Here is a 13,262-nt window from a genome sequence, read left to right on the forward strand (position 1 = left end):
GGCAGACCCTGAAGAAAGGGAAACGGAACATCCTAAGCCAGGGTCTTTTCACTGGCACTTCATTTTATGGGAACTGAACCTTCCTGGTTTGTTAACCTTTTTGGGGTTTGGCGTGTTGTGTGAACCCTGCTTGTAGGTGAAGGTAGATCTAGGTTTTTAAAAAGCAAGCCCTTCCTTGTGAGAAAAATGAATTAGAAAAAGCTCCCAAATCCATCTATTGGGTATTCCAAGTCCCTGATGGAAGTCAATCCCGTATTTTTCAGGTATGTGCACACACACAAACACACACAGATGACCAATCTCCTGAATGCCACTGCAGTCTATACCAGCTCAGGAAAATACGTCCTTCCATGGGGACGAGTGTTGTTCAATGGTTAAATCCACCACCTTCTAATCCTTGGAATTTCCGGTGGAGGTCGTGGTGGTTTGATCAGGTTTTTTCTGCGAGCTCTGTGGACTGACTTGACAACATGACATTTTTCTTGGGTTCAGGCGGGCTTCCTCGGAGCCCAGAAGTGTTCTTCGGATCAAGGAGAACTTCAGGAAACACCCCATCTGTCCTCCGAACGGGTGCTTGCAGCCAGAAGACTGAAGGACTGAGTTTGTGGTCAATTGGTGAGTGAACAGCTGGGAGGCAGGCTGTCATCTTTTCCCAAGCTGTGCTGAAGCTGAAAATGGACTCTAAAACTAACCACCCCATTTCTAAAACACCAAAATTATTCTTTTTGTTTCTGTGTAACCTAAGAGAGGCTTTTTACAGCAAAGAGATGCTAGGTCTCTTGGTGATCTGCATTATTTTGGGGATTTTAAAACTTTTTTTTAAATTCTGAAACTTGAGTTTTTCTTCATGTATAAAGTGTAAGGTTGAGAGTTTAAATAATTGTTTTTCTACTGCTTTTTTTAATTGAATTTTGAGGGTTATAGACCATTTCCCTTACTTGATGAATCTGCGGAGTTGAATCTTTATCTTTCTGTTTCCACTTTCCCTTGGGAAACTGTCTCTGCTTTCACTTTTTATGACTTTGGTTAGATATATCCGTAAACAATGAGTTGGGGGATTTCTTCAATATCCCAGACTCTGTTTGGTTAACTCACTGGAGAGCACCATAATCTACTGTAGTGAGACGTGGAGGAAATCAAACAGATTTTCAATTATTTCTACCAAGAGGTTATTCAAGCCTTTGAACACCTCTAAGAATTTGTGAATAAAAAACTGTGCCAGCAATTGGGGGAATAAACTGATAAAGCTGAAAAATACAATTATAAAGATGTTGCCTTAAAGAAGAAGATTGGGATTAGGATGTTGGAGCTAAAAGCACAATGGGGAACTGAACTGGAAAAATTTGATGGTGAGGGAGATTTGTGTCTGAAAAGAGAATGTGGATATACTGTATTGATGGAACATCAAGAAAGAGAATTGGGTTTTGAATGTTGGAAGATCTTTAAAGAATATCTGGACTTTTTGAAGGGGGCTGTAGAAGAACTGGAGATTTTTAAGGGGAAAGCTCTGGTTTACTTTCAAATGGGATAAAGGCTAAGTATCTTTGGATGGCCTTTTAAGGATTTGGATTGATGTTTCTGGGTTTTTTGGATATTATTCTTATGTTTGCTAAAGCTATTTCTTTTGTATGCATATTAGGATTAAAATGTAGACAGTTTATGTTGTATTTTACATTAGTTTTCTATTATGGTAGACAGGAGTAAAATTAAAGTGAGGACGGATATTATTTACTCATTTCTTTTTGGGGGGCGAAAAACTAGGTTGGAGGGGGTCATTATGTGACTTTTTAAAAAAAACGGGAATAAAAAATTGTTCTGGATGAGTCTGTTTTCTTGTAAATTGAAACAAATTATAGAAATAATGTTTATTATGGTTTAACTTGGAGCAAGAGATTGATACTGGGTTCCTGTATATCTTTGTTGCAGAAAGTCAGAAGTCACCCTCTGTGTAGTTTTTCTTGTATTTTCACACCTTTTTAGTTTTTTCTTCTTTCTTTGTAGATTTTTGTTTCATACTTTTTAGTTTTTACCTATATTTTGAAAATTGAAAAAGTTTGAATTAAAAAAAAAGAATTCTTGGAATTTATTTTCTTTTCCATCTCAGATACACAAACTGGAAGCCATTTCTACATCCTTGGTTATAGTCAAAATTATCTCTTGGACAAAAAGGGCTGAATGGACTGCTGGGGTCATTCCTGCAGCTACAGGAAGGTCCTATGAAAGAAAAGGCATTTGGAGATCCACAGGGTTCCTCAGACCTATTTGGAGTTGTGTTACAGGACAGAGAAAGAATGGAGAGACGACCTCTAGCAAGAGAGGGAACTGGAAAAGGCCCTTCTGCTGCTCAGCCTGGGAGCTGTGGGGAGATCCTGGCAAGAACTGGGCAGAAGACCCTGAAGGAGGAAACCAGCCGTTCAGAAGCTCAGCCCTGGAACTGCAGGAGGGTGCAATACCAGGAGGCCGAGGGTCCCCGAGGTCTTTGCAGCCGGCTCCACTCCTTGTGTAGTCAATGGTTGAGACCAGAGAAGCACACCAAAGCGCAGATGCTGGACCTGGTTGTTCTGGAGCAGTTCCTGGCCCTGCTGCCCCTGCAGATGGAAAGCTGGGTGCGGGAGTGCGGAGCAGAGACCAGCTGCCAGGCGGTGGCCCTGGCCGAGGGCTTCCTCCTGAGCCGGGCGGAGGAGCAGAAGGAGCAGGTCGGGTTGCAGGTGAGAGACCCTCATCTTGGGAGCCCAGAAGGGCCTTGAATGGAATAAATGTGTTTGAATCCTTAACCCCTCCTTTCAAGAGTTCTCTGGCATTCATACTATGTGGAGATGTTTCTCTAATTCTTGTAGGACATTGTTCTCCATTCCAGAGGATAGATTTGGGATAGCCTCGGTCCACTTGACGATGTGCGATGTCCGTTAATTCTTCTTCTTTTCTCCTGCCTACTATTCAAGCCCTTTGCTGTGGAGATCAGAGATCCTGCGGGAAGGAGGAATCCATCCAATCCCCCATGGGAGCAGTTTTTCAGGAGGATCTCTCAGGAAGATCCAAGTCAGGACACCTCAGGAGGTAATCGAAGGTCCTCCCATTCCCAAGAGAGATCCCAGCTGTCTCATCTCCTCTGTCTTCTCTTCTATGGAATACCTCCTACTTTAGTAATTATTCATATTGAAATTCTCTCTCTGTCACAGGGAAGACCCAAACAAAGTTGTCTGCTCTTTATGATGGAGCTGAAACAGTGGTTGAACCTCCAACTCAAGTAAGGAAGAAATTTATTGATTAAAATTGTATTTCCTTTTCCTTCAGGAAGTCACGTTGGTGTACACAGCACTCTCTCCTTCCATTTTTCCCTCTTGTTTTCTTGTTCCTGAGCAAAATAAAAGATTCAAGTGAGATTCTTACTAGGAAATCTTTTTTAAGACTAGTATTTACCTCTCCTTGTGCTGGATACTCTCCCTAGTTTTCAATAACTAATTTTACAAAATCCTTCAAGAGACCCATTCTTTTGGTAATTCTTTGACTTGGAATTGGGCAAGGCTGCTCAAAAACAACTAAATACTCACACTGGCACATCACCATTTTTAAAAAGCCTTGTTTACAACCGGTGATAAGAAAAATAAGCACATTAGATTAAAAGATAAGGCAGGCTATTAAAGTCCAATGAAGGTGGCCAGATGGAAAAGTCTCTTAAGTAAAAATTGTTCTGAAAGAGCACGTAATCAAGGCACTTTTGGCTTCCAAGTAGTTTCTAATCCTCTGACTAGAATCCTGGATTTGCAAGCTTTGCAAAGGCCGAGAAATGTCCCTTTTCTCCTCTGTCTTGTCTCCCATTCAGCCAATGGCTCACACTATTAGCAGCTTCCTTGCAATCTGAGGGGGACCAGAAACTGGGTTGCGTGTCTCTTTCATGAAGGTGTTGAACATGGACAGGATTGGTTCTTCTGGGGACACCATAAGCCATTTTCTGAAATGCTAGAATTCCCCGCCCCCATTTCCTTCCTCAAACACAGGATGGATGGATCGGAGTCACTGATAGGTAGGGTTTCCAAGGCATCTGCCAGGTGATTCTCTTCAGATGCTGAGTCTTTTGATGATGGATGGATCAATCTATCCATCATCAAAATGAAGGAAGGAAACGGAGGTTCCTTTCATTGACTGGCACTGACAGTCCTGCAGAATCAATCAAGTTGATAAAACCCGCCTGAAATATTTCTTCAGTCAAAGGACTTTGGCTCTGCCCATTTTCTTGCCTAAATTTTGGGATCCTACCAAGCATAGCCATTTTATTTTGTGAACAATAGGGCAGAGCTTGTAAATCCTCCTGGGCCTCTTGTGTTCTTTCTTTCCTTGTTCAGGAGGGTCCTGTGTCCTTCGAGGAGGTGGCTGTGTGTTTCTCCGAGGAGGAGTGGTCTCTCCTGGATCCTTGCCAAAAAGCGCTTCATTGGGAAGTCATGCTGGAAAATTATAGGAACGTGGCCTCTCTGGGTAAGGGTTTGCTACTCTCCACTCAGAGAGTTCGGGAAGACATTTTGTAGTTAGCTGTTCCTTCTTAAAAAATCCCCCACCAGATGTCATCCCCTGGGAGGGAGAAGGAAAAGGTCCAGCCTTCTCCTGCTCCGAGGAAGGAAAGAGGTCAGTGGCTCTCTGCTTAGATGCATCCAATGCCATTTCTCGTCTGGTGAATTTTTCCATTTCCATTTAAACATATGAGTGACAACCTAAGTCCTTGGCTTGAGGAGATGCTCAACTCCATCATGCTGATTTCAGCTTTTGGGGCCCAGATGCTTCCCTGTCTGTCCTAGGAAGGATTGTCATTTCTTCAGGCTCTTGGGTGGGTGCCTCTTCTTCCTTTTCATTTCTGTCCTGGGCCTTGGGATTAGGGGTGAAAAGGTGCCGTTTCTCCATTGCAAATATGCTGTTTAGGGTTAACAGAAGACCTCTAGGATTTCTTCTCTGCAAGCATGTGATTTTGGCAAGAGAAAAATGAATAGCAAATGGAGGTTAGTTTGGGTAGGAAGAAAAGGACGAGTTTCAGAATGGATTTAGTTCTCACAGGGCTTTGGTGGAATTCACCCCCTCCAATAAATGTTAGGTTTTCTCCTGATACCTCCTTGGATGTTTCCCCCGATTCTTCCTTAACTCAGAGCTGACTCTCCATGGGAATTGAGTATATTTGGATAATTATAAACAAAAAGGATGCTTTTGATGTTTTCTAAGAAATTATATTTTCTATACCATGCTACTGTAAGCATGCAAAATTGTAAGATATTGGAATTTGGCCAAATTTCAGAAGGAAATTCATATGACTTCCTGAAGTTTGATGATTTTCTCTAGCCTTGCTGTCATTTTCATTTCTCTTTTCTTTTCAAGGAAATCATGTATGGGAGAATAAAGATTCCAGGGAACCTTTTCAAATGATCAGGCCTGGAGACAGAACGGAGCAGCCTGCAATTCAAATGGGACTAGAAAAGCATGAGAGAAACCAGTCAAAGAATTGGGATCAGGAAAGCTCCTCTTCCCTTGATGCTCAGATGCAAGACTTTCTTGCCCAACAAGGAAAAATTAAGAAAAAACATATTGGGAAAAGTGTAAAACTATTCAAAGACAAATTAGATGCACATGAACCCTATCCATCCCAAGCCAAAGGAGAAGATTATATACGTAGAGACAATGGAAAAAATTACAACTGGACTTTCATTCTTTCTCATGAAAATGGGTCCCATACTTCTCATAAAAGGATCCACACAGGAGAGAAGCCATATATATGTTTGGAATGTGGAAAGAGCTTCAGAAGAAACAGTCAACTTATTTCCCATAACTGGATCCACACAGGGGAGAAGCCATATAAGTGCATGGAGTGTGGAAAGAGCTTCTGTGAAAATGCATCTCTTATGAGACATAAAAGGATCCACACAGGAGAGAAACCATATAAATGCATGGAGTGCGGAAAGACCTTTACTCAGAGCAGCCATCTTATTTCCCATAAAAGGATCCACACAGGGGAGAAGCCATATAAGTGCCTAGAGTGTGGAAAAGGCTTCTATGACAATGCATCCCGTATGAGACATAAAAGGATTCATACAGGGGAGAAGCCCTATAAATGTGTGGAGTGTGGAAAGGGTTTCAGCGAACACAGTAATCTTATTTCCCATAAAAGAATCCACACAGGGGAGAAGCCATATACATGCAGAGTGTGTGGAAAAAGCTTCTGTGAAAATGCATCTCGTATGAAACATGAAAGGATCCACAGAGAGGAGAAGCCATATAAATGCATGGAGTGTGGAAAGACCTTTATTCAGAATAGTCAGCTTACTTCCCATAAAAGGATCCACACAGGGGAGAAGCCATATCAATGCAGAGAGTGTGGAAAGACATTTACACACAGCAGTCATCTTACTTCCCATAAAAGGATCCACACAGGGGAGAAGCCATATCAGTGTATGGAATGTGGAAAGACCTTTGCTCAGACCAGTACTCTTACTTTCCATAAAAAGATCCACACAGGAGAGAAACCACATAAATGTGTGGAATGTGGAAAGAGCTTTAGAATGAGTAGCTCTCTTACTTCCCATAAAAGGATCCACACAGGGGAGAAGCCATATAAATGCATGGAGTGTGGAAAGAGCTTCAGAATAAATAGCTCTCTTACTTACCATAACAGGATCCACACAGGGGAGAATCCATATAAATGTGTGGAGTGCGGAAAGGGCTTTGCTAATAGCAGTCATCTTACTTCCCATAAAAGGATCCACACAGGGGAAAAACCATATAAATGCAGAGAGTGTGGAAAGACCTTTACTCATACCAGTCAACTTATTTCCCATAACTGGATCCATACAGGGGAGAAGCCATATAAGTGCATGGAATGTGGAAATGGCTTCAGCCACCACAGTAGTCTTACTTCCCATAAAAGGATCCACACAGGGGACAAACCATATAAATGCCAACATTGTGGAAAGAGCTTCACTTGTAGTAATTCCCTTACTTATCATAAAAGAATCCACACAGGGGAGAAACCATATAAATGCATGGTGTGTGGAAAGAGCTTTAACAATAGCAGTCATCTTTCTTCCCATAAAAGGATCCACACAGGGGAGAAACCTTACGAATGTGTGGAATGTGGAAAGAGCTTCAGGAGGAGCCATGACCTCATTTCCCATACACAGATCCATTTGGGTGAGAATCCATGTAAATTCTACATTTAGTTGGTTAAATCTATGCATTTCCTATTTGCTTATAGTGAACCAGGAAAGGACGGGGTTTTTTTGTGTCTGACCCTTGTAACTGGCCGCCCCAGAGAGATGAATTTACCAATGAAAACAAAAGCAATGGGCATATGCTCTTTTAAATATGAACAGCAGATTTTTGAAGGTACATTTGAATGTGGCCAATGCTATTGCATATCTATAAGAAATATTCTTTTTTTTTTTTAAGTTTACATTTATTCCAGTTTACATTTCCAAGAAAATGGCCATTTTAAGCATCTCAGATTTTGGGCTATGCAATTTTTTGGATATGTTGTCTTTACTGTGTTTTTACAAGTGATCTTCCTGCTCCCCAATTGTTTGTTCTTCCCACTTGATCGTGGTTCTGGGGGGGATGTGAACAGGCAGACATTTAACAGGCGCTGCTTCCCCAGGCAGTAGAAGGAGCTGCATCTCCCTGCTCCACCTCTTCAAGGCAAAGCGTTGTTGGCGCTTCTTCCGCTATAGCAGACCTGCAGATAGAAATTCAGCTGATCCACAGTCCCTTCCCATAGCTTAAACTTTCCTTCTTTTGCCCAGTTCCCTTACAATCGTTCCCCCTCCCTTTCCCATTCGTGAACACAGTCACAGTTTCTCAGAGGACCCTACACTTCTCTGTCCTCCCAAAAAGTCGGAAATGGTGCAGCAGAGAGGTTCTGGGCTCTGAAGCAGTATTGTGATCCAAAGGGAACGCAAGCTCCATCAAAGCAGAGAGAGAGATGGAGTGTGATACTGAATTCTCCCACTGAATAATTGTGAGACTGAATTAAAAGTGACAACTAAGTGGATTTGTGCTTTAAATTTCTCATGAATTTCCTTCCTTCCTTCCTTCCTTCTTTTGTCCCAAGTTGGGGATACTCAGGAGAATGAGAATGAAAACGACTCCAGTGTGCTGACATTGCAAATGATCAAGGAAGAAGGGAGACCTTTGGAAATCAGTGAAAGCCCAAGTAAAATAATAAGAAATTAAGAAAAGCTACTTCAGAAAACTTCTTCAGTTCCTCCGGACCAAACAGCAGAAATGAGAAGGGGAAGTGCCTCTGGGATGTGAAGATACCAAAATAATAATCAGACTCGCATCCACAGGGTAGAACTGAGCCCTGAGTCGACCAGTCTGAATGCAGAAGAAGAGAACCTTTTTTTGGTCAAAGGCCCCTCCTGAGGTGAGAGAATCGTCACACGCACGTCAATGTGGAGTGTGTGGAAAGAGCTTCGGGATGAAGAATTCCTCTCTGACCAGAGGAGCCAGAATGAGGAGAAGTCGCCGAAATGAGTGTGCAAAAGGCTTTTTTCAAGAATTGGGGCCCTATTTTTGTCTTCTATGACAAGGGCTAAGAGTCTAAATTTGATTTAAATAAAATTAATTAAATATCAATCAAGTGGTTACTTTCCAGGCATGTATCAAATCCTCTTTCTCTTTAGTGGCATTAAAAATTAGTCACATGAAAGTGTTTGGAAGGATTTGGGTGGGGGAGATGCTGGTTTGAAGCTGTTTATTCATCTGCTTTGTTGTTTATACATTCAGTTGCTTCCGGCTCTTCGTGAGTTCATGGACCAGCCCACGCCAGAGTTTCCTGTCAGTCGTCAACACTCCCAGCTCCCCCAGGGATGAGTCCGTCACCTCTAGAATATCATCCATCCACCTTGCCCTTGGTCGGCCCCTCTTCCTTTTACCTTCCACTCTCCCCAGCATCACCATCTTCTCCAGGGTGTCCTGTCTTCTCATTATGTGGCCAAAATATTTCAGTTTTGCCTTTAATATCGTTCCCTCAAGTGAGCAGTCTGGCTTTATTTCCTGGAGGAAGGACTGGTTTGATCTTCTTGCAGTCCAAGGCACTCTCAGAATTTTCCTCCAACACCACATTTCAAAAGCATCGATCTTCCTTCGCTCAGCCTTCCTTATGGTCCAGCTCTCGCAGCCATATGTTACTACGGGGAACACCATTGCTTTAACTATGCGGACCTTTGTTGTCAGTGTGATGTCTCTGCTCTTGACAATTTCATCGAGATTGGTCATTGCTCTTCTCCCAAGGATTAAGCGTCTTCTGATTTCCTGACTGCAGTCAGCATCTGCAGTAATCTTTGCACCTAGGAATACAAAGTATTTCACTGCTTCTACGTTTTCTCCCTCTATTTGCCAGTTATCAATCAAGCTGGTTGCCATAATCTTGTTTTTTTTCAGGTTTAGCTGCAAGCCAGCTTTTGCACTTCCTTCTTTCACCTTCATCATGAGGCTCCTCAGTTCCTCTTCGCTTTCAGCCATCAAAGTGGTATCATCTGCATATCTGAGATTGTTAATGTTTCTTCCAGTGATTTTAACTCTAGCCTTGGATTCCCCATGCCCAGCACGTTGCATGATGTGTTCATATGCTGCTGGAGAATAAAGAAATGATCTGAAAAGACAGAGAAGTCAACTCCATTCTTTTTAAATTGCTTCTTAACCACTTTTTCCTCTCCATTTAAATTCTTTGTAGCTATTTTTTTTATTTCCTTGCATCTCACCTCGAAATGCAGAGTAATCTCTTCAAACCCCTCTTTCTTAGACAGGCAATAAGTTAGAGGGGCTCTTTCCCTCTACACCTGTTTGAATATTTCCTTTGTTTGCTTGCAATGGTGGCTCCCATTTTATAAAGTAATGAGGCAAAAGAAAGGCATTCTTCAAGTTATTTTTGTTAGGGTACAGGTTTCCTCAACATCCGGTCCTTTCTTCCCACCCCAGTTATCCTTCTTAACCCTTGTAATTTCAAATCCATTTCCCCTGAGTGCCCAGGCAGTGAAGAAGGAGCTCCAGTATCAAATCAATGAATCTCAGTCTCACAAGGTTTGTGCTCTGCACAGGTACAGGTACCCAGTGAAATCTTGGTGCAAACTCAAAAGATTGGATTGCGATGAGTATCAGGCTTGCAAAGCAAGGAGCAAGTCTCAGGAAGTTATAAAGCACTGTTGGTAAAAGTAGTGCAAATCTCCTGAAGGCGGGAGGGGGATCAGCTCACATCGGTTGCACGTGGAGGCCTTGTCTTCCCCCTCTGGCATTCATCTTCTCCCCCTCTGGTCCTGCCCTCCAGCCATGTAACCTGCAGGCAAGAGGCAGGCCTGGGGAGAGCCCATCCTGCAGAGACTGAGGCAGATGGGGGAAAGAACAGGAAAGGGCTGAGGTGGAGACGTCGGATGGGCGAAGAGCCTCAGCTTGGAGTGAGGGCAAGGAAACGAGCACAAAGCCAGATGCCATTGTAAGAATGTTTAGCTTTTAGAAACAAGAAGCGTTAGAAACTTTTCAGGGTAAGCCTTTCTCTCATGTTAGAGACTAGATAAGCATTTGAAAAAAGGAATGTGCTGTTCCATTGAAGTAATACTGTACATTCAAGGTTAGCTTCAGAGAAGTAGGCTAGCACTAATGAATAATGCATTCTATTCTAGTGGTAAGTAACTATTTTATTTCAAACTAAGCCCACTCTGCAGTTACTACATCAAATATTAGGATGATAATTAGAGTGAAGCAGATTGGCAAATGAAATTAATGTATTCATGTGTCATCAGATGTATAAATACGAAATGATCTCTCTGTATTGTGTGGCCACCATATACAGGGTTATTCTGAGTTGCTCTGTATACTAATAAACTTATTTCTGACTCAGCCAATTAGAGGTTTCAATTTTTTCCCAGATTTGGAAATGAACGGGAAGATTTCACTTTCTAACACCACCAACAAATCTCTTCTCTTTCTGAGTGCTGAAGCTGTTCAGGAAAGACAGCAGGCACCGGGCCACTTACGAGCCACAATCTTAACAGAGCACAGGAGTTCCCCCATTTTTTGCACTTGGAACCAATGTTCACACCTTTCCCCCAAACACTCTTTCCTAAGCACCACACAAGTGTTTTCCATGACATGCATTAGTTTCCATCCATTTGACAGCAACACTGTCTCATGTATTAATTAACAAAGGGGAAGAAGAGGAAGAGGAGGAGAGAATCCCAGGTTAAGGAGAAGACACACCTTTTCACCCAAGTCCCAACAAGCACAGCCCACTGGGCATGTACACTCTTTGGTTCCTCCCATGCAGCTGGGAAATCAGCCAGACAACCCTGACCAGCAGAGATGAGACCTTCTCACTTACACCCATGCAGCTTTTTAGGGTGGCAGAGGTTCTTCAGTATGGCATGAAAACAAGACTCTCACACACTTCAAACAATGGAAGGGAAATGGCAGACATCAAACAGCCTCCCTAAAACAGGAGGGCAACAAGACACTTTCGTAGTAGCCGCATCAGGACATAGATCCTCACGGCTTCTTTCAGAAAGTCCACGGGTGCACACACACGCTCAGTGGGCTTAGTAAAAGATGCAGAGGCTCATTAGTAATAATAATCATTATTATTAATAACCCCAGGACACAAGAAGGCAGCTGAAGCAGAAAACAAAGGTAGTGTGTGAGAACCCAGCCAGCCTCTGATTCAGAAAACAAAACTCTTTCTGAGTCAGAGGAGGAAATAGAAACTTGCCGGGCTGAAACCCGGAAAGCGAAACCTAGAGATGAGTCAGCAGTGCAGGAAGAGTCACAGGCGCTGATTGGCCAATATTCGGAGTAGGATTTGAATCCTCCAATCAGCATGTGCCAACGATGGGCAGAAAAGGGTGCGAAGGAGAAGGCAGCCCAATTGGCTGCAGAAGGGAATAGGCGCGCAAAGGATCGGCATAAAAGGCAGACACGCAAGGAGCAAGCTGCCGGAGACAACCAAACCTACAAGCCTGCAGCTTCCACAGAAGAGCCCTTACCAGCGTCAGAGACAGCGTCTGTTACCGAAGAGGGATCAGCACCAGTGTTCTCCACTGAGGAGGACTGCTTCTGCTGCCACCGAGGATCTCCTCCTCACCAAAACCAGCAATCTCTGTCTTGCATCCAGCCTTGGACCTCCACGGTCTTCTTGTTTGCATTCCAGGTGCACTTCCTGTCCCAGTTCAAGGTTCCAACCGTGTCCAGTCTCAAGTCTAGCCTAGTCATGCCTCAAGTCCGCAGTCTTCTCCCGAATCTTCAGTCCAGCCTTGCTCTGAGTTCTCAGCCTTGCTCCAAGTTCCTAGTCAAGAGTATCCAGCCTAGTCCAGGGCTTCCAACCGAGTCCAGCCTTGCTCCAAGTTCCTAGTCCAGAGTATCTAGCCTAGTCCAGCCTTGCTCCGAGTTCTCAGCCTTGCTCCACGTTCCTAGTCAAGAGTATCCAGCCTAGTCCAGGGCTTCCAACCGAGTCCAGCCTTGCTCCGAGTTCTCAGCCTTGCTCCAAGTTCCTAGTCCAGAGTATCTAGCCTAGTCCAGCCTTGCTCCGAGTTCTCAGCCTTGCTCCACGTTCCTAGTCAAGAGTATCCAGCCTAGTCCAGGGCTTCCAACCGAGTCCAGCCTTGCTCCAAGTTCCTAGTCCAGAGTATCTAGCCTAGTCCAGCCTTGCTCCGAGTTCTCAGCCTTGCCCCGAGTTTCTAGTCCAGAGTATTCAGCCTAGTCCAGGGCTTCCAGCTGAGTCCAGCCTTGCTCCAAGTTCTCAGCCTTGCTATGAGTCTTCAGTCCCCAGTATCCAGTCCAGCCTGAGTCATCGAGTCTAGTCCAGTCCGGTCCTTAGATCCCATAAGTATCCAGGGGGCTCCAGCCAGCCCCTCCCAGTGTTCCAGTGCCAGCCGATTTTGAGTGGTGTTCCAGTTCGAGATCATTTGACTTCAGCTTCAGTAGTGTCTCGCACTCCAGCTTCTCCCAGCCTTCCAGTCTCCATTAGAGAGTCCTGCTCTGCTGCCATCTCCTCCTGCAATCTTGCAAGTTTCCTTGTTGCTGCCCAGTTGGTCTTGATTGAACCCAGTTCTTTCTTGATTCTAAGGACTTTATTGTAAATAGTTATTTAATAAAGAGTATTTTTTATATTTACTCTGTCTGGCCACCTCTAAGTCTGAGCATTGCTGCTGAATGCTGCATGGGGAAAGGGGGAACCTCCCCACTCTAGGGCCAGAGATGGAAGGAGCTGTGGGCTGCATACTCCCTTTCAGGATGGTGAACAA

At 43.7% G+C, this 13,262-nt stretch overlaps 3 protein-coding genes across 5 annotated transcripts in view; 2 read left to right on the forward strand and 1 right to left on the reverse strand.

Annotated features, from left to right (window-relative positions):
* LOC134491916 (zinc finger protein 91-like) overlaps positions 1–13,262 on the reverse strand; it is a 485,354-nt gene that overhangs the window by 366,381 nt on the left and 105,711 nt on the right. The window lies entirely within an intron of this gene.
* The window catches only part of LOC134492347 (zinc finger protein 91-like), a 54,198-nt gene that overhangs the window by 340 nt on the left and 40,596 nt on the right, over positions 1–13,262 (forward strand). Inside the window, exons 2-3 of the mRNA XM_063296522.1 lie at positions 493–615; positions 2,105–2,708. Coding sequence (XP_063152592.1) covers positions 2,217–2,708 — 492 coding nt within the window. The 5' untranslated portion in view covers positions 493–615; positions 2,105–2,216. The remainder of the gene's footprint in view (positions 1–492; positions 616–2,104; positions 2,709–13,262) is intronic.
* Positions 3,180–8,533, forward strand: LOC134491951 (zinc finger protein 345-like). Its single transcript, XM_063296044.1, has 3 exons — positions 3,180–3,247; positions 5,359–7,164; positions 8,081–8,533. Exons 2-3 carry the CDS (start codon positions 5,403–5,405, stop codon positions 8,200–8,202), a joined length of 1,884 nt encoding a protein of 627 aa, XP_063152114.1. The 5' UTR covers positions 3,180–3,247; positions 5,359–5,402; the 3' UTR covers positions 8,203–8,533.

The sequence above is a fragment of the Candoia aspera genome, chromosome 2 (assembly GCF_035149785.1).
Source record: "Candoia aspera isolate rCanAsp1 chromosome 2, rCanAsp1.hap2, whole genome shotgun sequence".
Lineage (NCBI taxonomy): Eukaryota > Metazoa > Chordata > Lepidosauria > Squamata > Boidae > Candoia > Candoia aspera.

What these genes read in the sequence shown, in the direction of transcription:
- LOC134491951 (XM_063296044.1), top strand. Translation starts at nt 5,403, where the DNA reads ATGATCAGGCCTGGAGACAGAACGGAGCAGCCTGCAATTCAAATGGGA. An exon ending in CCATACACAGATCCATTTGG is followed by an intron (nt 7,165 to 8,080) that starts GTGAGAATCCAT and finishes TTTTGTCCCAAG; the next exon opens with TTGGGGATACTCAGGAGAAT.